The sequence below is a fragment of the Pistacia vera genome, unplaced genomic scaffold, assembly GCF_008641045.1.
Source record: "Pistacia vera cultivar Batoury unplaced genomic scaffold, PisVer_v2 Contig320, whole genome shotgun sequence".
NCBI lineage: Eukaryota > Viridiplantae > Streptophyta > Magnoliopsida > Sapindales > Anacardiaceae > Pistacia > Pistacia vera.
In genome coordinates this window covers 553,725-572,010 of record NW_022196136.1, presented here as the reverse complement: position 1 = coordinate 572,010, position 18,286 = coordinate 553,725, and the positions used below count along the sequence as shown (strand labels likewise).

At 33.6% G+C, this 18,286-nt stretch overlaps 1 protein-coding gene across 1 annotated transcript; it reads left to right on the top strand.

The window, feature by feature from the left end:
* Positions 1–14,456: 14,456 nt before the first annotated feature.
* LOC116136901 (kinesin-like protein KIN-12A) lies at positions 14,457–18,196 on the top strand. Its single transcript, XM_031422566.1, has 8 exons — positions 14,457–15,066; positions 15,406–15,543; positions 15,615–15,698; positions 15,800–15,925; positions 16,014–16,073; positions 16,154–16,207; positions 16,286–16,378; positions 17,795–18,196. The coding sequence occupies exons 4-8, from the start codon at positions 15,824–15,826 to the stop codon at positions 17,837–17,839; spliced, it is 354 nt and encodes a 117-aa protein (XP_031278426.1). The 5' UTR covers positions 14,457–15,066; positions 15,406–15,543; positions 15,615–15,698; positions 15,800–15,823; the 3' UTR covers positions 17,840–18,196.
* Positions 18,197–18,286: the final 90 nt, after the last annotated feature.

The following is an 18,286-nucleotide window of genomic DNA, read 5'->3' as shown; positions in this document are numbered from 1 at the left end:
CCTTCACGCTTCGTGGAGATCAACCAGCATTTCCCTTCATTGAAATCACCAAACATCGGCGTGATTATCTCCTCCCATTAAATGCGTCCTCATTTGCGTTTAATGTTTCAAAAGAGAATGTCGTTTCAATATGGCTTGCATTTAATGCTCATGGCTGACACTTATTGCGCAGAGACACGTCTGTCAGATAAAGCTTAGTTTATTGACCAAAACAGTTGTCAAGGGTAACGGATAAGATCCGAATAGGTCATTTGAATAAAACACTCTTCTCCACGTGTCAAACTCGAAGCGAAGTGATTCTCAACTTTCGACAACAAAATGTCCTAAGTATTTTCAGGTCGCGAAAGATAGATAGAGTTCAAATCACATTGTTATAACACTGAGCAAAATCCGACATGGGTCGCTGAACCTTTCGGAACAATCACCTCAGGTTGCTTATGAAATTCTCGAAGATTCATGTCACGACCTTTACTCAGTCCACCGGTCGAGTTAAGCCATCAGCCTCATGTATTTTGTAACAATATGGCTATCCTCAACTACTGGTTCGAGCAAATACTCCTCGTAACAAGTCAGGTCGAGGCATAATCATGAAGTTCTCGAGATTCAATTCTTAAACCTTAAGAACTGGGGAGCTTCTGTTATGCCTAAAAAATCAAGGTTGGCGTTAGCCCATGTCAGCAAGCACCAATCAAAGTTTAAGAAGACTTTGCGCCTTCCAGAAGCTGCCATCTCCATGACAGGAATAATATCGTTGTCATCAACTTGGCAGATCCAGGTTTTGTCTATGAGTGAATTAGAGCTGCACACTTGTCCAAGCCCTAGGTAATTTGAGGATATCTCCTAAGTTATCAGCCAATGGGAGGCAAGGAAGGACTTGCACGGCACCTACCCACTTGCAGATTTGTAATCATTACCTTGAATTCCTCTACTATAAATAGAAGACTCCCCCTCTCATTTTTGGAATTCTGATACTGAACCCACATTCTGATTGTAATCTTTAACTGTCAGAGCAAAGATAACTTGCGAGAAAGAGACTGACTTGATAATCTATCTGAATACTCAGTTATTGTACCTCTGCTCGTTGTTCGCTATATGCGACCTCTTGTAATCTCTCATATATAAAAGAATAGTGGATGTAGGATTTGCTTTAAGCATTTGAACCATTTTAAAAATCGTCTCTCATTTATTATTTAGTCTTTGCATTCGATTATCCCAATCATTCACGTGTAATTTCTAAGAACAACTTAGCACTTTGCACGTGTGAGTCATTGGTGTCAAAATCAAGCATCAACAAGTTTTATAAGTAGTTATTCCCAAGGAAATACTTCCACGCTTGATTCATTGAAATGAGACATAATACAAAGATCAAATGTGAGAAANTTTAAAAAACTAAATTCATAATAATTTATTTGATATTATTCGAATAAAATATTTGTAATTTTAAATAATAAAATTAAATTTAAGGTATTCTAATCAAATAATTATAAATTCAAAATATTAATTGAACTATTTTATTGGCTTTTATTTTTAAATATATAATATAAATCATTAAAAAATATTATCTTTAGAGAAGATACAATTTATAGTAATATTTAGGGAGAGCGGCCCTTTCCCACCCAAGGTTTCACGAAATGACACTTTCCCACCCACCAAGTTTCAAAACGACACTTTTCCACCCACTGTCTGTTAACTTTAACCGAAGAAAGACAAAACGGTAAATTTATAAAACAGTCACAGGCTAGTGAAGTCGTTTCACCCCCTATACATAAACTTAAAGAAACCCTACCTTTCTTCCCCACCCTTCCACACCGCACCACCGTTCTCCACCCATCCCGCCCCTATCCATCGCACCACCCTAAAATTGCACTTGGTTGTCATCTTCTCCATGCGATTTAGCTGGAATCGCATTCAACCAGGTGCAATTCTAACCGAATCGCATCTAGCCTTCACACCCCATCGTCGTTCTCCACCCATCCCCATCCTTCTCCACCCTACTGCCCCAAAATTGCAACTGACCCTGTTAGGTGGGAAAATTTGTTTGCAATGAAAATCTTTGAGAAAACAGCTATGCTAACGCTAATTCTAGCAGCTTAATCCCTTGCTTGTTCGTTAGACTAATTAATGGCATCCTTTTGATTGCTATAATTCCTTTTTGTTTTATAGTGTATAAGCTTCAGTAATAGTAATTGCTTATGCTTTGTTCTTGTTTATCTCAATACCTAGGTGGCGCAATAGAAAGCCTAAAAAATTCTCAGCCCTTACTCCACTCCGAATGCACACACTACAAGAAAAATGGCTTTCGGCGTCTAGCAAAATTAGACACCGAAAGTAAAATTTAGACACAAAATCTCTTGCGCGCCTAAATTTCGTAGTCGCCACGTAGTTGCAAAATCGCTATTGCAGAAAGTATAGGCATCTAAATTGTTGGTTAGACGTGGAAATTTTTTTTTTTGCGACTAGCAAATTAGTCGCTAATTGCTGGTTGAAATAGTCCCCTTGCTTAGACGCTAATTGTTCAAGGGTAATTTGGTAAAATGGTATCACAACTAATCAATTAGTTGCAAAATGTACCTTTTAGTGTCTAATAATTTATCACAAATGCCACAAAAATTAGACGCTAAAGATGTAAGGGTAATTTCGTAAAAGGTATTCGCAACTATTTTATTAGTGGACGAATGTATCTTTTGGTGACCAAAATTTGGTGGTTAATTCTAATATTTTTAGACGTTGAATGTGGAATCCAAAAGGTTTTCGTGATTATTTTATTAGTGGACGAATGTATCTTTTGGTGACCAAAATTTGGTGGTTAATTCTAATATTTTTAGACGTTGATTGTGGAATCCAAAAGGTTTTCGCGACTATTTTATTAATGGATGAATGTATCTTTTAGTGACCAAAATTTGGTGGTTAATTCTAATAATTTTAGACGCTGAATGTGGAATTCAAAAAGTTTTCGTGACTATTTTATTAGTGGACAAATGTATCTTTTGGTGACCAAAATTTAGTGGTTAATTCTAATCATTTTAGACGCTGAATGTGGAATCTAAAAGGTTTTCACGACTATTTTATTAGTGGACGAATGTATCTTTTGATGACCAAAATTTGGTGGTTAATTCTAAAATTTTAGACGTTGAATGTGGAATCCAATTATGATAAATTACTTTTTGCTACTAAAAAATTAGTTGCAGAATGTGTTTTTTTTTTTTTTTTTATTTGAGAAAATAATTAGTGGCAAAAGCATTTCGTATTGACCTAGTTTATACATTCAACATCAATAAAATAATTGACACAATATAAAAATCTGATCACTAACATCAAATATCATATATATATATATATATAGTCCACACATAGATTTTTATGCATGATGAGCAATAAAAATCCAAAATGCACTATCACGTGTGCATAACAAAAAACAAAAAAAGCATGCACCCACATTTTCATCACTAGCTATCTATATGTGCATAACTAACAAAAAAATGTCCACCCCATGTACACCATCTAACAGATATATGCAAACAATCCTAAAAAGATGGTCCTACCCCCATGTCAAAATATCTACTGCCCATACAACAAAAAACTAACCATCAATATTGTTAGCATCTCAATTGTCACCAGTTGAGGTTTTTGAAATAGCTGTAGCTGATGAGGACGAGTCTTCATCAGTTGGAGATGACGATGGTTGTCGAGTTGGAGCTTTACCATATTGTTGTAGTTCAAGGGCTATAGTTAGTTGCTTCATCATCTCCAACAAGACAAATTATTCTTGTTCAAGGCTTTTTATTTTATGTTTTTGTTGATCAAATAAGATGAGCTGCTCCTCCAACTGTTTAATCTTATTTTCTTGTTGTTGCACTATGCACCTTAACTCTGCTTCTGCTGCAGTATCATGATGCTCAGTCTGTGAAAATGCAAAATTTTGGTTAAATCCAAAAGCTTTACCCAGAACTTCCTCACATATTTCTGCTTCTATTTTTTCACTTTCCCCTGCTTGTGTTTCATCTTGCAGCTCTATCATTTTTTCCTACCATCAATTCAATGCATAATCAATAAGTCAACCAAGAAACTAAATAGCAACATAAAAGAAAGACTACTCAAAGTTCACAGAATATACTACAACACCAAACAAAAATAAAATTGATGGAGTAGAAAAGCAAGTATCTCACAGATTATCAATCTAAACTTCAATTCCCTAGTTTTATTTTTTAAAGTTAAATATTTACATAAATTTAAAAACAAGCTAACATAAATTAAATAGTTATGAAAAACTAATCTTTCCATACATAAACTCCTAATGAGAATGAAATTCCATCAAAGGGATAAAGTTTCACTCTTTTTATCACATCTTTACAGTGGAACTGCCAAAAATAAATAAAACAAAAGGCTGGTTTTTGACTACATAAACAGATAGGCGTGGCAATAATGACCATTTTCATTCCAAAAGTCATTAATGTATACATCATCATATAAGGAAAACCTTCTAAAGTTCATAAATATGTTCTATCCATTATGACCTTCTAGGTTCGCAAACAAAACATAAATTCAGTATCATAAATATGTTCTATTACAAAGACAATACTCAACCCAATTAAACCACATTCATCCATACAAAGAATATAGTACTAGTGATAATATAAATGAGTATACACGATCAATAAATTAATTAAATATCAATTTACGTAACTTATACCTTCTTTTTAATGGTTGTAGTAACAGTGGTGCCCGCACTCTTCTTAGCCTCGGTCTTCAAGTCAACTTTAAGACCCTCAAATACCTTAGTTAAAACAAAATAATTAGGTTATAATTTTATAATTTATCAAGAATATGTCATTTTCCTTTTAAGAAATACCACACTCTAAATTTTAAGTGAATGCATTACAAGTCAATTAAGTACATTACAGTTCTGATAGAAACCCAAGGTTTCCCTGCAAGTTCACTCACAGACCATCACGCAATTCACTCTGAACTCTAATGCTCAACAACTCAAAATTACCAATCACAGCAGAACAGGCTAAATACTTCACACAATTGAATACAGAAGCAATACTGAATAGCCTTTACTTCAAACAATTGAATACAGAAACAATACTGAATAGCCTTAATTTCTATATTGAATAACACTCAGAAACGTCACTATTCAAAAAAATGAATCATCCACTAAACTTAAGCATAATCAAACAGTAATGTTAAGCCTAAATAATCAAACAGTAATGCCAAAATGTTCACTAAAGTTGGAATGGAAGAAAATGTTGGCAGCTCATCTTGTAGTTAAAACATGTCTTTCAAGATCTTAGGATCCCAAAGTGAGGTTGGCGCCTGTCTCCATGTGACTTTAAAATATCTTGAAAACTGATAAGAATTAAGAACACATCAAATCTTTTCAAAATGAGGCATAGGTGGAGATCAGTAACTACTAACTAAGGCTAATTTATCCAAAGCTTTACGTTTAACTTCTGGGTAAAGAAGTTTAAAAAAAAAAAAAAATTATAAACACAATTCTTGACCAGGACCCCATTTGTCCAAAATCCACAAAGGCCTAGCAAAAGAAATGTATTTACTGTATGATAATGGTATTGATACAATAAAACAATATCAAAACAAGAAACATACAGATACTACTTTGAAGATATAAAACTATTTAAAGGGTAGTAAAAATCATAAAATTATAAAAAAAAAATGAGATCAAGATTTAGGTTACTTAAAGAGTTAATTGTCCCCTGTTTTTGTCAGACTAATACAAACACAACTCATAGCTTTTAAAATTCCACTAAAACTTCCTTCCAAATTCACCAAATCACCAACAGACTTTGACAGCACATTTTGGCATAAAGAATAGACCCACAAAGATATTCAGCCTTAAATATTCTCTTTAAAAAATGTATGACAGATTTAATACTCTCAACCTACCCCTCACTGTCACGTTTCTTTAGTCAAATCCATAACAAGGAAATTAAAGTGTAAGATGCCAATAAGACCTCTAAGTGAACAAATAATATATCAGCACCAATTCACAAGTTATCAAACAAAAATCAAGTATTTGAAATCAATGCAATGTTAATTCATGAAAATACATCAGCTTCTCAAAATTTGAAATCAGATTCAATGTTACCATGTGACAGAACCAAAGAACCAAAATTTGTACTTACAGGAGGTTAGAGACTGCCTCGTATTGGATGAATGAAGGAAGCCAAAAAGATCAATTGAAAGATGAAGATGCGTGGAGAAGAGATGACGTGAGGTTCTGCATTTGGGAAATTCGGGCAAACACGATTAAGATGAAGACACATCCAGAAGAGAAGAGCTAGGTAAGGTTATGTGTTTGGGAAATTTGGGGAAATAGCTAGGGATTTGCGTGGAGAAGAGATTGGGAATTTGGGGAAAGGCATGCTTTATATAAGTTAGGGTTTTTTGTAAATAACTTTAAAAAGTAAGGCTTTTAATTAGTTGTTTAATTTTTAAATATAATTATGTTTTGCAAACAAATCAATTTGTAACTAAATATTTAGTCAGGAAAGAATTAGTTATAGTTGCCTATAATTAAAATATGGCAAGAACTAATAATTTGGGGGAAACATGAATTTTTCAACTTAAATTGGCAACTAAACCGAATTTAGTTGCTGTATATAATTTTTTGCAACTATTGTTAATATGAACACAAACATTTGTTGCTAAAAATACCTTGGGGCCCTTGTAATTATTGTCCAAATATGGGATATTTTGGTAATTTCATTTTTCTGTAACTAATCATAATATGTAGTTACTAATAAATTCCTAATTATTCGCAACTAATTTAGTTACTAAGGGGTAGTTACAAAAAATTGATTTTTGTAACCAATAATGTAGATGCAAAATATAATATTTTAGATGCAAATTGTCAAATTATGGAGGGAAAAATCGTCCGCTAAAAATTGCAACTAAATTTATTAGTCACTAAAGCAACCTGTTCTTCGACTAACAAAATAGTCGCAGAACATTAACTTTAGACGCCAAAAGTTGGAACATGTGGACCCCAAAATTTTAATCCTTTTTGCCCGACCAATGACAATTTAATTGGTAAATGTAGCCTTTTTGCAACTAATTCTGGTTAGTTGCTAAAAAATTGGTTGCAGAATGTAGTTTTTCTTGTAGTGACACTTGATTTAAATGGGTTCATTTTCAAACCATCTTATCGCATTTGATTTTCCAATTTGTCTGTGTTCAGTGAGTAAATCAAGATTCTCTTTAAGAGAGAAGGTAGCTCTTTGTCACAAGCTGGACTCTAACCAACACTTCAAGCATTGAACCCGCGAACTTCCTTTATTTGAACGTGATTTTTTGTCACCTTGTTCCCCTTAAACCCAATGTTTAATTTTTTGTCACCTTGTTCCCCTTAAACCCAATGTTTATCTTTTGTGTGTTGTTGAATAATGGTTTGTGTGTTGTTGATTGGTGTTTGGGCGGCCGAATTTAGGTTGTTTGGTGATGAATTTTTTGTCGGATTCGTGTTTACTTGATGGTGCATTTCCAAAAAAAACAAGTGTTTTCTTAATGGTGGATTTTTGGCCAGATTTGTGTTACTTTGTGATGGATTTGGGTTGAACATCCATGAATTATTTGGTGGCCTCACCAGCGATTTGCAACAGCAGCAGTTGATTAAACAGCACATGTGATATTTCCTGTTATTCCGACCAACTATTTTTGTTCTGATTTTTAATTTTTTTTTCAAACTAAGGATTTGGATTTAGATTCAAATAATAAAGGGTGTTTTCATCTTTACTGTGACTATATCATGTTAGTTAACAAAATTTACTAAGAGGTCTTAACGGTGGGTGGGAAAGTGTTGTTTTGAAACTTGAAGGGTGGGAAAAGGTCGTGTTGCCAAACCTTGGGTGGCCTAATATTTATAATCATTTAAGACCTCCTTGACCTTGATGGATGTGTGAGGCCTAGAATAGCCTCCACCATTGATTCTTGCAAAGGGTGTAGGGTATACAAACTGTAGAGAGCGCATAAAAAAGGAGATTTTGCTTAATGGCAAATTTGGTAAATTATGCTCAAACATGGTCTATTTTTTATTAACTCTATTTAGTCTTAAACATATTTAAAAAATGAGTTAAATAATTTTGGCCCAAGTACTATCAGGTCTAAGAGAATCCGATAGTAAACTTTGGTCCTTATAAGGTGGACTTGATAAAATGGGTCCATACCCGCGGGTCAGCCCATATTTAAGTAAATAATATAAGGTATGGGTCTATAAATTTGAGCCTTTTTTTGGACCCATACCCAATCCGACCTATTTTATGAACGGGCAAACCGGGTACACCCGTGGTACCCGTTTGTAATTTAAAAAAAACCAAATCCAATTTTACGTCGAAATCACTAACTCCTCACATTACAATTTACCTTCTCACTCACATTACAAACGCAACTCTATCTCCACGTCTCCATCGCTGTCGCTTTAGCACTTCTCCAGTCTCAGTCCGCTCCACCTACGATGCTTTTCCAATTCTCCTCATTCTTCACCGCTATTGCTTCAGCGCTTCTCCAGTCTCAGTCTGCTCCACCTTCAATGCTTTTCCAGTTCTCCTCATTCTCCACCGATGTCGCTTCAGCGCTTCTCCAATCCAAGTCCACTCCACCTTCGATGCTTTTCCAGTTCTCCTCATTCTTCGTCGTTGTCAACCGTCGATTGCTCGGGTAATGAATCCAAGGCACTTTGCTAGGGAATGCACAAAGGTTTAGTGATGGTTTTTCATTAATTAATTGATGAAGGAAAAAGAAAAAGAGAAGTAGTAATAACTATTGTTGTCTTTAATGGTGAATGTGTGTTTTGTGTGTGTTGGAACTTGGAAGATATTTACTTGTGAACGATGGCTTCTATTGATAAACACTGATTTTATATTTGTTTGCGTCACCAGTTTTCGATAGTTTAAAATGGGAGAGGGTTTTATTGCTTCGGCTAAAACATACCCATTTAATCAAAAGCTAAAAAAGATTCTCTAATTTTAACATTTATTTCTGGAATTTCTTGAATCTTTTTGGAGAATACGTAATACTTGTTTAGACTGTTTGGTATGTAACTACCACGATCCATTGGTTTATTAACTTTTCTACAATTAATCTATCTATTTGGAGGATGGTTTGTCTTGGTTTGCCTTGATTTGGTGTGTGTAGTGGATGGGAGGGTGTTTCAGGGAATTGTGGGAGTGTAACTGCAAGAATTGAAAATTGGAATTGTGGGAGTGTAATTGCAAGAATTGAAAATTGGAATGAACAATACGGTCCTACGGACACCCATGGGTCCACCCATACCCGCATAAGGTTGGGTGCAGGTCCAATATTTTAGACTCGTTTTGATTGACCCGTTTTGGGCCTGTACCTGGCTCACTCTCTTGTTTTGGGCCCATCCTTGGCCCACCTGCCCGTTTTGCCTGTCTATTATAAGGTAGTAGCTTTTTAATTATTATTTTTTTTAAGTCTAAAATACTCTTAATCTTTTTTAATGTGAATGAAATTAAAAATTAATAGAATTATAAAAAATAAACGACTGCTAAGTAAGAATTTTGGTAAAAGTTTAGAACAATTCTACTAATTATAAGAAAATAAAAATTAATAGATTAAAAATATTTTAGATATTTTCAAAACAATTTCAATAATTAACACCTGATAAGGATTTAAATATTTTATCCGATTTTATTGGATCTTTTTTCAGTTAGGTCATACCTTATGGACCAAAATGATTTAACTCGTAAAATAAACTAAAGCTTTAAGGGGGCGTTTGGTTGGAGGTTACATAGGATTACTGAAGTTATGTCATCTTATATTACTTGATTACTGCGTTTGGTTGTTAAGTAATATAAGATTTCAGTAATCTTCCAATACCAATAATAGTTACTGTTGATAATATTAGAGGTAATCTTATAACTTCCATTTTCTTAGGTATTGTAAGATTACTTGGTTATCTTATTTTTATTACAATTTTATTCCCTATTAATAAAATTTTTGGACAATAATGCCTTGTTTTAAAATCAATTTACATTAATTTGGATTTTTACAATTTTACCCTTGTTTAATTAAGTTTTTGGGCAAAATTACCTTGAATTCAAAACAAATTGTAGACCACCACCACCACCACCCAACCACCACCGCCGGCAACTAGCCAACCACCGAAAGTCGTCAGGAGTCACCAAGAGTTGCCCGGGGGCTCCGATATGGTCGTTTCTAGCCATATTGATGGCAAAAAATGGCTTTATTGAAGTAGATCTGGTCGGAAATGGCCAAATCTATTCTGGCTATTTTCGGCTAGATTGATGGATCTGGTTGGAATAGATTTGGCCATTAAAGGCCAGATTCATGGCCGTTAAAGGTCATATCTCGCCTAGATATGGTCGTTAAAGGTCATGGATCTGGCCGGAAATGGCCATAATAGATTTGGTCATTTTTTGCCAGATCTACTTCGACGTGGCTATTTTCGGCCATTAATATGGCTAGAAACAGTCATATCGGAGCCTCTCGACGAATCCCAATGATTTTTAGCCACTTCCGACGGCGGATGGTGGTGGTAGGCAATGGCTTGGGGTGATTTTTTTATAAATTAAAGTTTTATATAAGCTAGGATGTTTTAGCTAAAATTGAAATGTTGGGGGTTAAAAGAAATTATTCAAAAATTAATAATAAAAATAATATTATATTAATATTTAAAAAGAGGACAATTTAGTAATTTAAATAATATATCCACCAATTTATTCCTCCTAAACAAACGTATTAATATAATATATCCACCAATTTATTCCAATTAACCAAACACATTTTCTTAAAGATTCCCAATAATCTTCAAGATAATCTAACTTTCTATTAATATAAAATTCGCAAGAATCCAACATTCCCTGAACCAAACACACCCTAAGGGACAAGATCAAGTTCTTTGCATCTCTCTGGCCTTCTGTCTCAAAAGAATTTAAGCATGGGAAGTGATTTTTAGTCCTATCAAATTGATCAGTATCCACATTACTAAATACATCTCTATTTATTTATTTTTTTAAATCTCTTTAAACCTCATTTAGTATTGAAAATGGTCTTTGCATAATTACGTCTAATTAGTTTCTTTTTTTTTTAAAACTCATTTTTCTAAATTTCAAACTTAATCAGATTTTCTGTTTACAAACCTTTTTCCTAAACTGAAATTTGAAAGTTATTTTTTCTTCTCGAGATTTAAATTCATTTTGTTATGTGATTGTTTTCTCCATAGCATTAGTAATATATTTTCATCAAATGAATAAGTATTTTAAATAAAACAAATGCTTCAATGATTTTAAAAAATTTTGGGTTAGGGTTTGTGCAATAATTAAATTATACCATTTATGATAATTTTCATTAAGGTTAAAATAGTTGGAAAAAGAAAAAGAAAAAAAAAAATAGACTTCCCTACGGGCTACGAGGACCCCTCTTTTTTCTTTATCCATCTTAATCGGGCCTTGAAGATAATCCTGATTTTTAAGGCTTGACCATGCCATATTGTCTCTCTTATTTTGGGTTTCTTTCCACATATGCTCATGATACCCTTTTGTAGTTGTGGATTTCTGATCCATTTTCTAAGTTTTATTTCATCAATATACATTTCTAAGTTTCCTAGTCAAGAAAAGGTCTTATATTTGGGTAGAGATGAATAATGTTTATGTATTTTGATACATATTTGTGTGAATAAATAATTCTTTTACTCACAATTAAATAAAATTATATTTGGAGGAATAATTATTATTGCACTTTATTTTAACAAATTTTGTAGGTTAAAAACATTGTAACAATGTGATTAATAATTTAATTCATTGGATAAAAATGTAATTACATAGTATAGGAATTATTTAGATTAAATTTTTAATTAAAAAGGCCTTACAATGTGATTATTTTTCAGAACACATGAGTTGGCAAGGGGCCATTAATTGATAATAAAGAAGAGTAATACTAACCTTACAAAGAGGCATACAAAGAACCATACAAAAAGTCAAATTCAGTCCTTGAAATTCATGATTACCTCTCTCTTTTTTTTCTTTCTTTCAATGACTGAATTTGACTCTTTATATGACTCTTTGTATGCCTCTTTGTAAGGCTAATATTACTCAATAAAGAAGTAGTGTCAAATTTCACTACACTCAAACACGTGCCACGTAACCTACCTTTTTTGGCGGGACGCCAACCATCCACTTAACTTTTTTTAAAATGATGGTATTTTTAGTTTTATTTATTTTTCTCTATTTTAATTTATCGATATTCTCTCAACCACGTCAGCTACGGACAAAATCAGAAATTGATTGCGCCTTCCATTTAAAACGCCGCTTGCCAACCTCCATTAGTTCCAATTACTACTTTAATATTTGAGTTAATATCTTGAATCTTTACAATATAATAATAAAAATTATCTTGAGATTTCAAAAATAAAAGAATTTTTTTGTCGTTAAGTTATACGTATTAAAGTAACTTATAGAAAACTATTTTTAGATGACCAAACCATTCAATAAAGACTCTTGCATACCCTTATTAACAAAAGAGAAAAGAGAAAAGACTCAAATTCATAACGTCTTAAGTAATAGTTTTACCTGACTAATAGTTTTAAGGTTCGAAAGATTAGTTATGGTGTGCGTAAACTGGTCTAGATATCCTTGGTCATAAAAAAATAAAAAGTTAATTATAAGAGGGTAATTGATGATACTGTATTTATTAACTTATAATGGTGTAAGTTTTAATGTCTTTACTAATAATTTATCAACACCATGCAGATTTTGTTATTTTGAAAACCTCCAAAGGTTTTTTTATTATTATATCATACATAAAAGTAATTAATGTCAATAACATTAATATTGTTAAGATGCTTTGTGAATTTTCTTTTATTTTTGATGTTTAGTTATTCTTTGAAGATGTGATGTAATGCTATTAGATTGTTCTTAATTATATAATCAAAATCTTTTGAGAATATAAGGCTTCGTTTGGCTCACATTTAGGAATACTATTGTTAGTATTCCTAATAAAGTTAAATAGTAAAATTGTAAAAACTCACAACATTATTAAATATTATTCAACTTTTTTTAAACCCCCTAAATTTATTAATTTAATTAAATACCCCTAAATATTTTTTTAGAAATTGCAAAAAAACCCCAGTAACCCACATTTACCAGATTCCTGCCATCACCGTCGGAAGATGGCCGGAATCTGGTATAATGACGCACTATCGACTGAATCTGACCGGTAGTACCCCAATCTAGCCTTTTCCGGTCAGATCTAAGGCCAAAGATCTGGCCGTTGACGGCAAGATCTTTGGCCGTAGCCAGTCGTCAACGATGGCCGTATCTTTGGCTATCGTTGACGAGCAAATACGACCAGATCTGACCGTCAATGGCCAGATCTAGCCGTAGATATGGCCTTTGCCGGCCAGATACACCGTGAATCTGGTCGAAAAGGCCATATCAACGCACGACTAGCAAGATCTAGCTGGTCATGCGCTGATACGGCAACTCCGGCCACCCTTCGGCGGTGGTGGCCTACTGTCCATATTTAATAGGTGGGTTGGGGGTGTTTTTGTTAACTTTTAATGTTTTATTATAGGGGTGTTTAGTAAATAAACAAACATAGGGGGTATTTTATAATTTTCAAATCCTACATTGTAATACCCCCCAATTCAACTTTTTTTAACTTTTTTCAAAAAACTTTTTTAAAAAGTGTAAAAAAGTGAACCAAACGGAGCCTAAGCATTTTAGGTACTGTTATCAGTTGTTGAAGAATTGATCCACGTGTTAGGCATTGGATTTTATAATCATGTCTCTTCAAAAAATTATATCTATAATACAAAAATTTTAAATTTTGAGGGTATAAAAATATTAAAAAAGTTGTGATTCGATATTTTTACCCATATTCCCAATCATATTCTCCAAATATTGTTTGGCACATTATTTGAGAAATATTAGTGTATTTTTTAATTACATTTAGACCCCTTAAGTTTATTAATTTCATAAATACCCCCAGAAAAAAGTTTAAAAATTAGCAAAAACACCCCCACCCATCCATATTTGCCAGATTCCGGCTACCATCGACTAGCTTACACGACAATTGGAAATGGCCAGTTATTCACCGATCTAGCTGTCATATGGCCGTAGATTTTATCTTTTTCGGCCAGATCCGTAGTAGATCTAGTCGGAAAAAGGCCATATCAACGCGTTACAACACAGATCCAATTGGTCTGTGTCGTAACGCAATTTTTCGGCCAGATTCCAATGGTGGTGGCTGGAATTTGGCACTACAGATGGTGAGAGTGTTTTTGTCATTTTAACAATTTTTATATATTGGAGTGTGTAATTAAATTAGTAAACTTAGAGGGTTTTTTAGAAAATCCTATACAAAATAATCAACCAAACACATCCTTTAATGTGCATAAGGGACATAAAAACAACTTTTCCCTCGCTCGTAAACGTGCAACACAGCAAGATCTGACGAGCATCCCCTCTTATTTTGAGGCGACCATGTTCTTTTCATCTCTTGTAAATCTATCAAAACCTTCTTCTTTTTTTGATTATCACGCTTTTAAAACAACCTTTCCCTTTTTCCGATCCTCACATTCTTATTCCTTTTCTGGGTATAAATTCCCCACAATGTGAATAATCAACTCTCATTCTCTTTTTACAAAATTCAGAAGTTTACCCCTCTCTAACGGCTACATTTCTCTCTCCTCCCCTCTTCTAATTGTCTCCAACGCTCTCAATCTCAGCAATCTTGCCCAAATTAACAAACCCTACTCTCTCTCTCTGTAGTTTACTGATCGGAATGAAGCACTTCATGCAGCCAAGAGATACAATCTTGAGAGACCCACTCATGTGAGTCACCACTTTCGTCGTCTCCAAACCCTAATTCAAAATTAAAGTCATTGTCCGCTGCCCCCACGCTCCATCGTCAGATCTGAACTCACTTCTTCCACCTTCTCAGGCATCTTCCAAGATTAAGAGTCCGCTGCCCCCACGCTCGCCCAATCCATTCAGACGCAAGCTTGCCACTGATACACTTCCCGAGAACGTAATGGTTGGGGTCCCAGACTCGGGTGTTCAAGTAATTATATCGATCTTCTTCTTTTCACTGGTTATTTGATATTATCTTTTTTAAATTTTGACAGTATTTGGGGAAAAAGTGACTCAAGCTTGAGAAAATGTAAATTGTAAAGCTTCTGTTTTGTTACTGTAAGGAAAAGCGAGAAATTGTTGAGTTTTTTTTTTTTTTTTTTTGTTCTGTATTAGAAGAGAGAGAGAGAAATTGGAAATTTGCGTACATGGTTAAAAATAAATACTGGGTTATATATTGCTGATATTCTTGAATGTTATTAAGTAGTTTTACTGCCCAACTGTATACAGAGTAGATTTTAATGTCTCTAGTTTGGATGGTGTGGATTAGGTGATAGTCCGAATACGACATGTAAATGAGGAAGAGGAACAAGGGGAGATGATGCTACAGTAAGTTGGCAATGATGCTTTGAAAATCAATGGACAGACATTCACATTTGATTTAGTTGCTGACATTGATTCGACACCGGTATTATCTCTTTTCTACTTGACTATTTGCATTATTACCATAAGGTGCTCAAATATAGGTTTGTTTTGCAGCTGGATTTTTTCCAGCATGTTGGACTCCCTCTCATTGAAAATTGTTTAGCTGGATTTAACAGTTCAGTGTTTGCCTATGGGCAGGTACCTTTTATTTTGCTTTTGATTCCTCTCCACTCATACCTTATTTTACATGTAATTATCCCATTAGCTTTCTTCATGTATCTGAAAATTGATTACACCAGACAGGGAGTGGAAAGACTTATACCATGTGGGGACCAGCTAACGCCTTGTTGGAAGAGAACTTATCAAGTGATCAACAAGGCTTAACTCCCTGTATTTTTGCGCGACTCTTTTCCCGCATAAATGAGGTGAGGTTCAACTATTTCAGGATTCAACTTGTCGAGGTATTAATCCTTTGCATTTTCATGATATCAAACCCTTGTACTTTCTTTGTAGGAACAAATCAAGCATGCTGAAAAGCAGCTAAATTACCAATGTCGTTGTTCTTTTCTTGAGGTTTTGTGACTGGACAGTATCCCTTTTGGTCTTGTGAAATTTAATGTTGCATGTCCTAATATATCCACATATTATTGCAGATTTACAACGAACAAATCACAGATTTGCTGGATCCAAGCCAAAGAAATCTTCAGGTAACGGAAGCACTCACATCCAGTAAAAGACCTACATAAATTCAGTTTTCCTTGACCCTGTTTTGCTTCTCCTTCCAGATAAGAGAAGATGTCAAATCTGGTGTTTATGTTGAAAATTTGACAGAGGAGTATGTATGCACGATGAAGGATGTCACACAACTATTGATAAAGGTTTGCTTCGTTTTGTCTTCTTAGACTGCATAGTGAGGATGCTTAAGGCGGGTTCCTAGCATTTGAGACTTTTTAGAGAATGCCTATAAAAGAAATGTTGTGTGAATCCTTGGCTAGTACAAACATGTATATATTCATTTTCCTTGTCGTTATAGTGTTTCTTTGCTTGACAAATTTAATTCCATGTTATGTTGACTATGACCTAATAGGTACACCCAACATATAGGAATTTTTCTTGGTGCTTGAATTTATTTTAAGGGTTTACTGCATGTAATGCTTGGCAACTCTATTTGTTTTTCTTTTTCCTTTTCTGGCATGTGAATAGAGTACACTACAAATTTATTAAGTGTTTGAACATAAAAGAAGGAGGTGTTTTTGGCAAATACAGTACCATGGTTTAGGAAATAGAAAGTTCAAAATATGGCAGTAACAAAAATAAGTTTCTTTTTGGATGATAAAGAAGGAAGTAAATATAAGAATACGTATCAAATATACAAATTGGTGATTCTTACACATAGGGAAATCATTCATGTTCTTCTAGGAGTTTGAATCTTCTCCATGTATCCTAGTTTCCAAATGACTCAAAAGGAGACAAAGAACTGACCAAACAAAAGAGTTAAGGTGACTTGAGAGTTTTTTAGTTTTCTTTTAGTTTATATATAATAGTGAAGGATTTATATGGAAGTCTAAGTTTTTCCGAATAATCAATAAATAAAATGTAATAAAGATTGACAAAGCATTAAATGTTTTACTGAAATTGTTTTTTACTCGAAGTATGCCAGTTTCACTTCTTTAAGGGGGATATATAATAGTGAAGGATTTATATGGAAGTCTAAGCTTTTTCGAATAATCAATAAATAAATTGTAATAAAGATTGACAAAGCATTAAATGTTTTACTGAAATTGTTTTTTCAAGAGAAGTATGCCGGTTTTACTTCTTTAAGGGGATTCAAATTGATGTATATTTGCTTACTGGACTGAGGCATTTTAAAGATTATTGCTGATGGTGTAAGGCTTTACCTTAGGTTCTCACCTCAGAATTGGAAGTTTAGCTAATTGATGAGGTTTCTGTAGAGAATTATCATATTCATCTTGTTTTGCTTTTATCTACTGCTTCTGGATCATAGTTAGTAGTTATTTTGGGGAAAATAAATTGGATTATTCACTTGTAAAATTCCTGTCTCCCCTCAATGTCTGATTTAATAATAAGAATGTTTCTATTTTTTCCTATTATTATTTCTCATTTTTTACCTATCTAGCTCTCTTCTTTTTTCTTTTTTATGTAAAAAAGCTATTTTTTTTTTTTTTAATTCATTATCACGACAATTCGGTTGGCCATTGTAGACATTATCAATATGCAAATCTTTTTAGATATTAATAATTATTATTTCTCATATTATCCTTGTTGATGTGAAGTGCGATGAAGTGTCTAAGATGGGGAAGACCACCACACCAATTTAACTCCAGGTTTAACTTGTTACTGTTATTTTACTTGCTGAATTTCTTCCCAATACTTCAAGTGATTGGTATACATACACCAAAGTACTTGGGATTATTTAAAGCAAATTTTACAAGTCATGAGAAGGAATTACAAAAGTCAGAGATTGGAATGCAGCTTTGTCTCTATTTATGTTATTAATATAATTTTTTTTTATGGTTCTTTAAATAAAAAAGAAATTAACAAAAAAGGAATTTCGTCTTTGTAGGTTAATGGTGTTGACTTAGCCGAAATTGCAGGTGGGCAGGCTGCAATAACGAACATGCATTCATGCAATGTTTGTTTTGCAACTTAACGTTTCCCTTAAACTTGGTTGTTCTACAGCCAAAAGTCCTGGTAGCAATTGCAGTTCTTTTATCATGATTTTCAATGGCATATCAATTGTCAACAAAATGCAATCTTTGGTAGAT